Source organism: Bufo gargarizans, chromosome 9, assembly GCF_014858855.1.
Source record: "Bufo gargarizans isolate SCDJY-AF-19 chromosome 9, ASM1485885v1, whole genome shotgun sequence".
Classification (NCBI taxonomy): Eukaryota; Metazoa; Chordata; class Amphibia; order Anura; family Bufonidae; genus Bufo; species Bufo gargarizans.
The window spans coordinates 111,258,136-111,269,474 of record NC_058088.1 but is presented as its reverse complement, the minus strand read 5'-3'; the positions used below and the strand labels follow the sequence as shown (position 1 = coordinate 111,269,474).

Genomic DNA, 11,339 nt, shown 5'->3' with positions numbered 1-11,339 from the left:
CGCAGCACTGTTCGGCCTGCCCCGGAACACCTCAGCAGTAACGACACCACAAGCCACCGGTGTTCTTTGTACCGTGAAGATTAGAACCCAGCGGCGTGTTCTACTGTACAAATCAGAATTTAGCCGACTCGTGACGTCACACCCCTTGGCAACAGCCTCCCTGCTCCGCGCCGTCAGCCATTCAGAAAATCCTCCTGGAGCTGCGCTCGTCCAATCAGCGCTGAGCAGTGCGGGTGGGGGAAGAAAGCGCCAATTCGATGCGTCTCTCTGCTCCCTCCCCCGACAAGATGGCGGTAACTGCTTTGTTTCTGGTTCTTCGCCGAGTAATGGATCTGTGATCTGGGAGGCGGGGGAGGAGCGGGCCGGCCGGGAAGGGAACAGTCCCCTGCACTGTAGGGGGAGGCTGGCGGTGGTCGGGTCCTAGCGCTGTGTTCCCGCCGCTCGGCCTGTTATTTAGCTCCGGCTTAGAGGCCTCGCCTCCTTCTGAGGGGATTTTCACTTGTCTGTATTTTCTCCTCGTCATCCCCCTCCCCCTCTTACAGGATCCCCGGGGAATGGACGGGCATCGGTGAACGAGAGGCCGAGAGACGAGCCGGGCCTTGGAGAGAAATGACAGCAGAGCCCATGAGGTAGGCCGCGAAGCCGGGCACTTGTAGAGAGACGCCGGGGCCGTGCAGCATGTGATCCGCACGTCACAGACGTTATGGCCGCCCCCCGGGGCAGCGTGTCCTGCGGTACCGGTCCTGCACCGTGCCCGCTTCCCCGGCACATGGCTATTAGCACTGACTGTTTTCCTTATGCGTGTGTCATGGCGGCTTGTTTGCCTTTGTAGTGGTGTGTGATCACAGGGTCATGTGCTGGCACTGAGGAAGGGGCACACAAGTGATATGTGAAGCCGTGTGACTGTGGCACCCATTGTACAGTGAGTCAGACACGGCCACTGGTTCTGTGCAGGGCACTGTGTGCCAGTGGGTTAGCCACAGTCACTGGTTCTGTGCAGGGCACTGTGTCGGCCACTGGTTCTGTGCAGGGCGCTGTGTGCCAGTGGGTCGGCCACAGTCACTGGTTCTGTGCAGGGCACTGTGTGCTAGTGAGTCAGACACGGCCACTGGTTCTGTGCAGGGCACTGTGTGCTAGTGAGTCAGACACGGCCACTGGTTCTGTGCAGGGCACTGTGTGCCAGTGAGTCAGACACGGCCACTGGTTCTGTGCAGGGCACTGTGTGCCAGTGAGTCAGACACGGCCACTGGTTCTGTGCAGGGCACTGTGTGCCAGTGAGTCAGACACGGCCACTGGTTCTGTGCAGGGCACTGTGTGCCAGTGGGTCGGCCACGGCCACTGGTTCTGTGCAGGGCACTGTGTGCCAGTGGGTCGGCCACGGCCACTGGTTCTGTGCAGGGCACTGTGTGCCAGTGGGTCGGCCACGGCCACTGGTTCTGTGCAGGGCACTGTGTGGCAGTGGGTCGGCCACGGTCACTGGTTCTGTACAGGGCACTGTGGGGCAGTGGGTCGGCCACGGTCACTGGTTCTGTACAGGGCACTGTGGGGCAGTGGGTCGGCCACGGTCACTGGTTCTGTACAGGGCACTGTGGGGCAGTGGGTCGGCCACGGTCACTGGTTCTGTACAGGGCACTGTGGGGCAGTGGGTCGGCCACGGTCACTGGTTCTGTACAGGGCACTGTGGGGCAGTGGGTCGGCCACGGTCACTGGTTCTGTACAGGGCACTGTGGGGCAGTGGGTCGGCCACGGTCACTGGTTCTGTACAGGGCACTGTGGGGCAGTGGGTCGGCCACGGTCACTGGTTCTGTACAGGGCACTGTGGGGCAGTGGGTCGGCCACGGTCACTGGTTCTGTACAGGGCACTGTGGGGCAGTGGGTCGGCCACGGTCACTGGTTCTGTACAGGGCACTGTGGGGCAGTGGGTCGGCCACGGTCACTGGTTCTGTACAGGGCACTGTGGGGCAGTGGGTCGGCCACGGTCACTGGTTCTGTACAGGGCACTTTGACAATTAAAGGGATTGTCCGGGATTGGGGACATTGGCTTAATTGTTTAACAAGGACATGGATATCTCCCACATGACTGTCCTACCCTTCCCATACTTTTCTGGTGCCCCGTATTCATTACACAATTCTCAGCCAGACGTGAGTCTTTTCTCACATCCAGTGACGCCATCAGCCGCAGGCATTATGCAGAGCACTCGGAGGGGCAGTACCTCGGCGGCAACAGGTCGCTCTAAGCCACGCTCCTCCAGTGTCATCACCAGGCTGGGCGCGTTCTTTACAATGAAGGAGGCAAGGGAGCTATGCGGAATAAGATTCAAGGGGGGGGCGTGGCGATGCGGCAGGAGGCGGAATAACAATGAGGGGGCGGCGATGAACAGAGAGGCAGGAAGTTAGACAAAAATAAACAGATTTGTAAACAGTGCGTGGGGGCTGTCGGAGCCGTGTAGAAATGGCAAAAATGCCTTAAAACATATGGGGGGATCTAGAATCACCTGTTAACAGTGAGTACACTTAAAAATAAAACTTTGATCCCGCCGGACAACCCCTGCCCCTCCCCACTAATGTACCTTGCAGGCACACAGGACATAAATGGGTTGTATCTCTTCGGCAAATAAAATTTATCATATCGAAAAAGTTACAGGGGTTTTCCGAGTGTGTGTGTGTGTGTTTTTTTTTTTCTCTCTTTTCTGATGACCTATCTGGATACGTCACCAGTGGAGGTCCGACACTGGGACTCCTGCTGATCAGCTGTTTAAGAAGGCAGCGGTGCTTGCAGTAGCGCTGTGGTCTTCTCCAGCGTTTCCTAGGCCCGTGATATCGCGTTCCTTTGTCACATGACCCAAGCACAGCTCAGCCACTATACAATGTACGATGCTGTACTTGGTGAGCTGAAAGAAGGCTGCGGGGCTACTAAGAGCACTAGTGCATTGTAAAACAGGTGATCGGCAGGGTCCCAGGTCTTGGACCACCACTGATTAGATACAGAGGATAGGTTGTCAGTAAAAAAAACACACTTGGAAAACACACGCACAAAGTTAATACAAGGCACTTACTAATGTGCTGTGATTGTCCGTATTGCCTCCTTTACTGGCTGGATTCATTTTTCTATCACATTATACACTGCTTCTTACGACTACCCTGTAAGGCTAGGGATACACGACGACGTGTCGCACGCCAATTTTTGTAATGATAGTCTATGGTGTCGCAAAAAATGCATCCAGGGTGCTAGCCTTATCCAGCAGCGGTGGCCATGGAAAAAAAATCCACCTAATGCGTCCTCCTGTGGTCCTGGTGTTTTTCTATAATGTGCAAGCACGACCACTCGGGTGGTCATAACCCCCAGCTGTGAGCAGTGTATAATGTGATGTAAAAAATCCAGCCAGCAAAAGAAGCAATATGGACAATCACAGCACATTAGTAAGTGCCTTGTATTAACTTTCTCTACATGATAAATTCTGCGAGAAAACCCCTTTAAAGAGGACATGTAACTTCTGAAATGTTTTAGCACTAACATGTTCCCCATGTAATAAAAAATAATGTGCATCTATTATGACTTTCATTCCTCTTTTATTCCTACTAGAAGTTATGAATGAATTGCCAGCAATGAAGGTCCATGTGGGTGTTAACAAGTCACAGTTGCCCCCCCCCCCCCCCCCAACCTGGTAACACCCAGCTGGACCATTATTGCTTACTGCTGGCAATTCATTCATAACTTCTTGTAGGAATAATAAAGGAATGGTTCAGCACAGTTATAAGAATAGAGGCTCCAGAATTATTACATGGGGAATTTAAAGGGAGTCTGTCGGCACATTTACCCCCTTTTAACAGTTCCAATAGCGCTGTAGCCACAACACAGATGATTAAAACGGTACCTTTATATGCTTTTGTGGACTTCTAAAACTGCAAAAAACTGACCTTGATGGATATGTAAATGAGGGCTCGCAAGTGCCCAGGGCGGCATCCACCGCGTTGGAGCCCAGGCAGCTCTGCCTCTTCGGCTCTTATCCCCGCCCAGCCTCTTTCTCTGCCCGCCCATCTGTTTTCTCACCCTCAGCGAGATCCCGCGCCTATGCGATGACTTCCTTGGTCGGAGCATGCGCATAAGCTACTGCGATGCGGTGCCAGCACTGGGCATCACAGTGCGCATGCCCCGGCCAAGGAAGTTATCGCGTAGGCGCAGGATCTCGCTGAGGGGGAGAGAAAATCAGATACTGATGACCTATTCACTGGTTACATGCACTTCATCATTTATGGTTGTTGCAGCCTTTCACATTCAGGTGATTTTAATGCAGTGTTTGAAGCCAAAACCAGAAGTGATTAAAAAAGAAACATTGGAGAAGTCATATCTGTCCTCAATGCTTCTTCCTCTTTCATCATGCAAACCTGATTTTGGATTCAGAAACCCATGCCGCCATAAAGCTGCCTTTGTCAGTCGCTGTGATTGTGTTCACCGGTGCTGATGGATGGAGATATACAGGTCCTTCTAAAAAAATTAGCATATTGTGATAAAGTTCATTATTTTCTGTAATGTACTGATAAACATTAGACTTTCATATATTTTAGATTCATTACACACCAACTGAAGTAGTTCAAGCCTTTTATTGTTTTAATATTGATGATTTTGGCATACAGCTCATGAAAACCCAAATTTCCTATCTCAAAAAATTTGCATATTTCATCCGACCAATAAAAGAAAAGTGTTTTTAATACAAAAAAAGTCAACCTTCAAATAATTATGTTCAGTTATGCACTCAATACTTGGTCGGGAATCCTTTTGCAGAAATGACTGCTTCAATGCGGCGTGGCATGGAGGCAATCAGCCGGTGGCACTGCTGAGGTGTTATGGAGGCCCAGGATGCTTCGATAGCGGCCTTAAGCTCATCCAGAGTGTTGGGTCTTGCGTCTCTCAACTTTCTCTTCCCAATATCCCACAGATTCTCTATGGGGTTCAGGTCAGGAGAGTTGGCAGGCCAATTGAGCACAGTAATACCATGGTCAGTAAACCATTTACCAGTGGTTTTGGCACTGTGAGCAGGTGCCAGGTCGTGCTGAAAAATGAAATCTTCATCTCCATAAAGCTTTACAGCAGATGGAAGCATGAAGTGCTCCACAATCTCCTGATAGCTAGCTGCATTGACCCTGCCCTTGATAAAACACAGTGGACCAACACCAGCAGCTGACATGGCACCCCAGACCATCACTGACTGTGGGTACTTGACACTGGACTTCAGGCATTTTGGCATTTCCCTCTCCCCAGTCTTCCTCCAGACTCTGGCACCTTGATTTCCGAATGACATGCAACAGTCCAGTGCTGCTTCTCTGTAGCCCAGGTCAGGCGCTTCTGCCGCTGTTTCTGGTTCAAAAGTGGCTTGACCTGGGGAATGCGGCACCTGTAGCCCATTTCCTGCACACACCTGTACACGGTGGCTCTGGATGTTTCTACTCCAGACTCAGTCCACTGCTTCCGCAGGTCCCCCAAGGTCTGGAATCGGTCCTTCTCCACAATCTTCCTCAGGGTCCGGTCACCTCTTCTCGTTGTGCAGCGTTTTCTGCCACACTTTTTCCTTCCCACAGACTTCCCACTGAGGTGCCTTGATACAGCACTCTGGGAACAGCCTATTCGTTCAGAAATGTCTTTCTGTGTCTTACCCTCTTGCTTGAGGGTGTCAATGATGGCCTTCTGGACAGCAGTCAGGTCGGCAGTCTTACCCATGATTGCGGTTTTGAGTAATGAACCAGGCTGGGAGTTTTTAAAAGCCTCAGGAATCTTTTGCAGGTGTTTAGAGTTAATTAGTTGATTCAGATGATTAGGTTAATAGCTCGTTTGGAGAACCTTTTCATGATATGCTAATTTTTTTAGATAGGAATTTTGGGTTTTCATGAGCTGTATGCCAAAATCATCAATATTAAAACAATAAAAGGCTTGAACTACTTCAGTTGTGTGTAATGAATCTAAAATATATGAAAGTCTAATGTTTATCAGTACATTACAGGAAATAATGAACTTTATCAGAATATGCTAATTTTTTTTAGAAGGACCTGTATATATGAGCCATGGGCCTTGCAGCTTTGCTGAGTTTTAGAAGTGGCAAAAATCCACATAAAAAAATGCTTCAAACCCACATGTTGTGTTTTTTTTTGTTTTTTTTTTTGCAAGATCCAAAACTCTGCACAGCCACCATGTGTGCCGCACCTTGACAAAGCCCCGGCTGTCCTCGGATAGTGGACGTTATTTCTACAGTCATAGCCTGTTGTAGACGAGCAAATAATTAGCCATATATGAATTCAAGCAAGCGAGCATGCCTGATAATGGCGGTGTCTGAACGTTGGTAATAACTCTCGTTGACTGTATGAATAATAACTAGCGTGGGCATTCATCGTTGTTCGGTATGATATTATTTTAGGTCTGGGCGATTTTACCCCAGAAAGTTTTTACTTTTTCCCCCCTCACCTATGACGGCACCCATGGAGAGACCGCCTCCTACTCCTCAGACAGATAACGGGAACCAGAAACCACTTTTAAAAAAAGGGACCATCCTCTCCACCTCCAGTTCTTTCATGTCCGAAGGGGACAGGAGGGAGTCGGAAACAGTTAATAGATAGAGCTGTGGGCACCCCGACTGTTTGAAAGTGTGTAGGAGTGCTTACCCGTGCAGCATAAGTTTCCTTAGGGAGCCAGTACTAAGTCTGGGCCTCTTTCTCCCTTCTCCCCGCTCCTTATCGGCGAGTGGCATGCGCACGGATGCTGCGGCCTGGACGGTGACGTACTTCTGTGTGACAGTGGAGGGAAGCTATCCCTGTAAGGCTACTTTCACACTCGCGTTTGGTGCAGATCCGTCATGGATCTACACAGACTGATCTGTTCAGATAATACAACCGCCTGCATCAGTTCAGAATGGATCAGTTTGTATTATGTTTAACATTACTAAGACTGATCCGTCTTCAACACCGTTCAAAGTAAGTGGAGGACGGCTCCGTTTTCTATTGTGCCAGATTGTGTCATAGAAAACGGATCCACTTAAATTTTGTGTCAGAACGGATCTGTTTGGCTCAGTTTTGGCCTCTGCAGCTGCATCAAATTCCCCCTCTAGCGACAGTGATGTACTTTCTGGATTGGAGGAAGGCTTTTTATCAAATGATTCCTCTGATGAGGAAGCCACTGGGCAGCCGCTTTTTCATACAGAGAACATTAATTCCCTAGTAAAGGTTGTGCGAGCTACTATGGGATTAGATGACCAAAAGCCGACGCAGTCTGTTCAGCACTCAATGTTTGAGGGTCTGGGCCCTAAAGGAAAAAAGTATTTGTACATAAAAATATTCACACTGTTATTGCTAAAGAATGGAAAGTTTTTTTATTTCCTCCTCTAACGTAAATATCCTTTTGAGGAACAGGTGACTGCCTCTTGGGATAGAGCCCTAAGCTAGATGCCCCTGTGGTCAAAATAGCTTAAAAAAAACCCTGCCCTTTCATTTGAGGATATGGGTTCTCTGAAGGATCCAATGGATAGAAGGGCAGACATCTATTTAAAGAAAAATTGGGAGGCCTCGGCGGCAGCCTTTAAGCCAGCTGTTGCCGCTACTTTGGTAGCTAGATCCCTTAAGGCATGGGTGAAGGAGTTGGAGGATCACATTAAAGGGGGTACCCTTAGGGAGCAGTAGTTATCCTTTTTTCCTACTTTTTATAATGCCCTAGATTTTATGGTGAATGCTTCGTCTGACTCCCTAAGATTATCGGCCAGGGCTTCCGCTTTATCCAATTCTGCCCGTAGAGCTATCTTGTTGAAAAGCTGGAGCGGAGATGCTAGCTCTAAGGCCCCTTTCACACGGGTGCGAATTCCGCGCCGGTGCAATGCGTGAGGTGAACGCATTGCACCCGCACTGAATCCGGACCCGTTCACTTCAATGGGGCTGTGCAGATGAGCGGTGATTTTCACACATCGCTTGTGCGTTGCCTGAAAATTGCAGCATGCTCTTTATTCTGCATTTTTCGCACAACGCAGGCCCCATAGAGATGAATAGGGCTGCGTGAAAATCACAAGCATCTGCAAAGAAGTGCAGATGCAATGCGATTTTCATGCATGGTTGCTAGGAGATGATAGTGAATTGATTAAAGTCAATTTACTGTATTTCCCCTTATAACATCGTTATAAGGGAAAATAATAGCATTCTTAATAAAGAATGCTTAGCAAAATGTTGCTTAAGAGGCTAAAAGAAAAATTGACTCGCCTCATCTACTTGATCGCGCAGCCGGCATAGTCTTTCTTCTTCTTTGAGGACCTACAAAAAGACCTTTGACGTCACTACGCTCACCACGTGGTGAGCGCAATTACTTCATCAAAGGTCCTTTTGCAGGTCCTCAAAGAAGACTTTGCCAGCTGCGCGATCAAGTGAATGAGGTGAGTTAATTTAATTTAATTTTTTAGCCCCTTAAGCAACATTTTGCTAAGCATTCTGTATTAAGAATGTTATTTGCCCTTATAACGATGTTGTAAGGGAAAATAATATCTACACAACACCAAACCTGAACTTCACTGAAGAAGTTCGGCTCTGGGTACCGCATTAAATTTTTTTATCACGGGGGTGCAAAATGCATTCCACCTGTGCGATAAAAACTGAACAACTCAATCGCAGTCAAAACTGAAATTGTGTGCGCACTCGCGCGGCTTTTCCGCAATGCACCCGGGACGCATCCGGAGCAAATCCAGGGCGCCTGTCTGAAAGAGGTCTAAGGCTAAGCTTTGTGGCATTCCATGTCAAGGGGAACTCTTATTTGGCCCAGTCCTCAACGATCTTGATAGAGCCTCTGATAAAAAGAGGGGTTTTCCTTCCGTCAGTCGGCCACCTAAAAAAATCTTTCCGCCCCAAGTTTAACGGGGAAGTTTTCAGAGGAAGAGAAAGATCTAGATAATATAAGAGCCGCAAAAATGTCAAAGGGGTTTCTTTTTTCCAGGGCAGAGGCCTAAAAAAAAGCGGCCCCAATGACATCAGGCCTCCAGTGGGTGGTCGTTTGTCTCACTTTTCAAGTCAGTGGCAAAAAATCTCCAACAGCCCATGGATAAATGCTATTATAAAAGAGGGTTTAAAGGGAGTCTGTCACCTCCATATGGCCATATACAGTGCTTACATTGTCCTATAGCACACCTATACATGAATGTAATGGTACCTTTTGTTATTTTCTTTACACTTGTAGAAGCTGGAAAAGTGAACTTTGATTCATATGCAAATGAGCACTTGCAAGTGCCCAGGGGCGGCGTTCACTGTGTTACTGCCCAGGCTGCCCTGCCTTTTTTCATTGTTTCTTCCTGCCTATGCCCGCCCTCCTATTCCCTTGCATCATCCTTTGGTCCGGTTGAGATCCTGACAGTCGTGACACTCCCTTTTAAAAGTACACTTTCAGAGGCTTCCGGAAGAAAGATTTGTGTTGACAGACTATTGTGCAGACCCCACAAGGCAAGCAGCCATTATTTCAGAGGTTTATTCCCTATTAGCAAAAAAAGTATTGTTGGAGGTCCCAAAGCAAGAGGATTTCACTCAACTTTTTCTTGTTAAAAAAAAAGCCGAATGGTTCTTTTGGTACCATAATAAACTTAAAATGTCTGAACAGTTTTTTGGTGTACAAAAAGTTTCAAATGTAATCCATCAGGTCAGCAGTGAACTAACTCTTCCCAGATTGTTATATGGCCAAAGTGGATCTCAGGGATGCTTATCATGTTCCTATCCATCCCCACCACCAAATGTTTTTGAGAGTAGCATTTCTCTTAGGCTCCTTTCACACGGGCGAGTATTCCATGCGGATGCGATGCGTGAGTTGAACGCATTGCACCCGCACTGAATACCAACCCGTTCATTTCTGAAAATCGTGAAAATCGCAAGCAAGTGCGGATGCTGTGCGATTTTTCACACTCTTTTCGCATCTCCTTCTGTCTTCATCTTAGCTGTGTGGAGGAACAGGACCTGTGGTGACGTCACTCCGGTCATCGCATTGTCCGTCACGTGATCTTTTGCCATGGTGATGGATCATGTGATGACTGTGACGTCACCAAAGGTCCTTGTTGCTACAAAAACCTAAGATCAAGACAGAAGAGATGACGGCGGCTGCGCGAGCAAGTGGACTAAGGTGAGTTAATTTTTATTTTATTTTTTTTAACCCTTCCAGCGCAATTTTACTATGCATTCTGTATTCAGAATGTATTATTTTCCCTTATAACATGGTTATAAGGGAAAATAATAGCAATCTACATAACGATCCCAAGCCTGAACTTCTGTGAAGAAAATCAGGTTTGGGTACCAAACATGCGCGATTTTTATCAAGCGAGTGCAAAACGTATGACAATGTTTTGCACTCACGCGGAAAAATCGCGGGTGTTCCCGCAACGCACCCGCACATGTTTCCGCAACGGCCGTGTGAAAGAAGCCTTAGAGAGCTGAATTATGCATGCCCAATTTCAGGCCCTTCCCTTTGGAATGTCTCACGCTCCAAAGGGTTTTTACGAAGATCATTGCAGAGATGATGGCTCATGTGAGAGAGAAGAACTTAGTGATTATTCCCTATCTAGATGGTTTTCTGCTCCTCGCCCAGTCAGAACACATCTTGGAAGTACAGACTACCTGGTTGAGAGAGGGTCTGGACAAACTAGTATGGGAGATGAACTTAGAAAAGTCCAGTTTGCAACCGAGTCAGGAGCCCATGTAGAGTCTCTGCTACTGCAGGGAACCTGGGACTTCGGTTACCGTACCCAGTCTCAAAATTTCAGAGAACTGAATGCTATCAGATTAGCATTGATTCAGAGTTTTCTGTTGATCAGGGGCAGAAATGTCAGGATCCACTCTGACAATATGACAGCAGTTGCCCAAGCTCAAAGTCTGACCCTAAGCCACCAGATTTTTAGGCTAGCAGAGGATTTTCTCTTATCTCTTTCTGCAGTGCATCTAAAAGGTAGACAATGTAGAAGCAGATTTCCTCAGCCGTCATCTATGCCAGAGCGAGTGGTCCCTAGATCAGGGGGGTTTTCAACAAAATCTCGGCCTTATGGGGCGTCCCGGAAATAGACCTCTTTGCCACCAGGTCAAACAGAAAGGTGGTGGGGGTGTTTCTTTTCTTTGTCACAAAGGGATCAACTGAAGGCTGTAGATGTGTTGGCTCAGTCCTGGAGAAGGGGGCTTCTTTATGCCTTCCTCTCCCCCTTCCTCTGAAGCTGTTGCCAAGAGTACTCTAAAAGATCAGGGAAGATTGTGCTACAGTTTGATAGCCCCCTTTTGGCCAAGGAGGGTGTGGATTTCAGAGCTCTGCAGAATGTCAGTCGCCACCCCCTGGGTTCTTCCAGTTTTCCGGGGTC

General features: G+C 48.2%; 1 protein-coding gene across 1 annotated transcript in view; it reads left to right on the top strand.

Moving 5' to 3' along the window:
• Window positions 1–272: 272 nt before the first annotated feature.
• Window positions 273–11,339, top strand: part of ATRX (ATRX chromatin remodeler) — a 186,739-nt gene continuing 175,672 nt past the window's right edge. Inside the window, exon 1 of the mRNA XM_044305242.1 lies at window positions 273–629. Within this exon, the coding sequence (XP_044161177.1) occupies window positions 610–629 (20 nt within the window). The 5' untranslated portion in view covers window positions 273–609. The remainder of the gene's footprint in view (window positions 630–11,339) is intronic.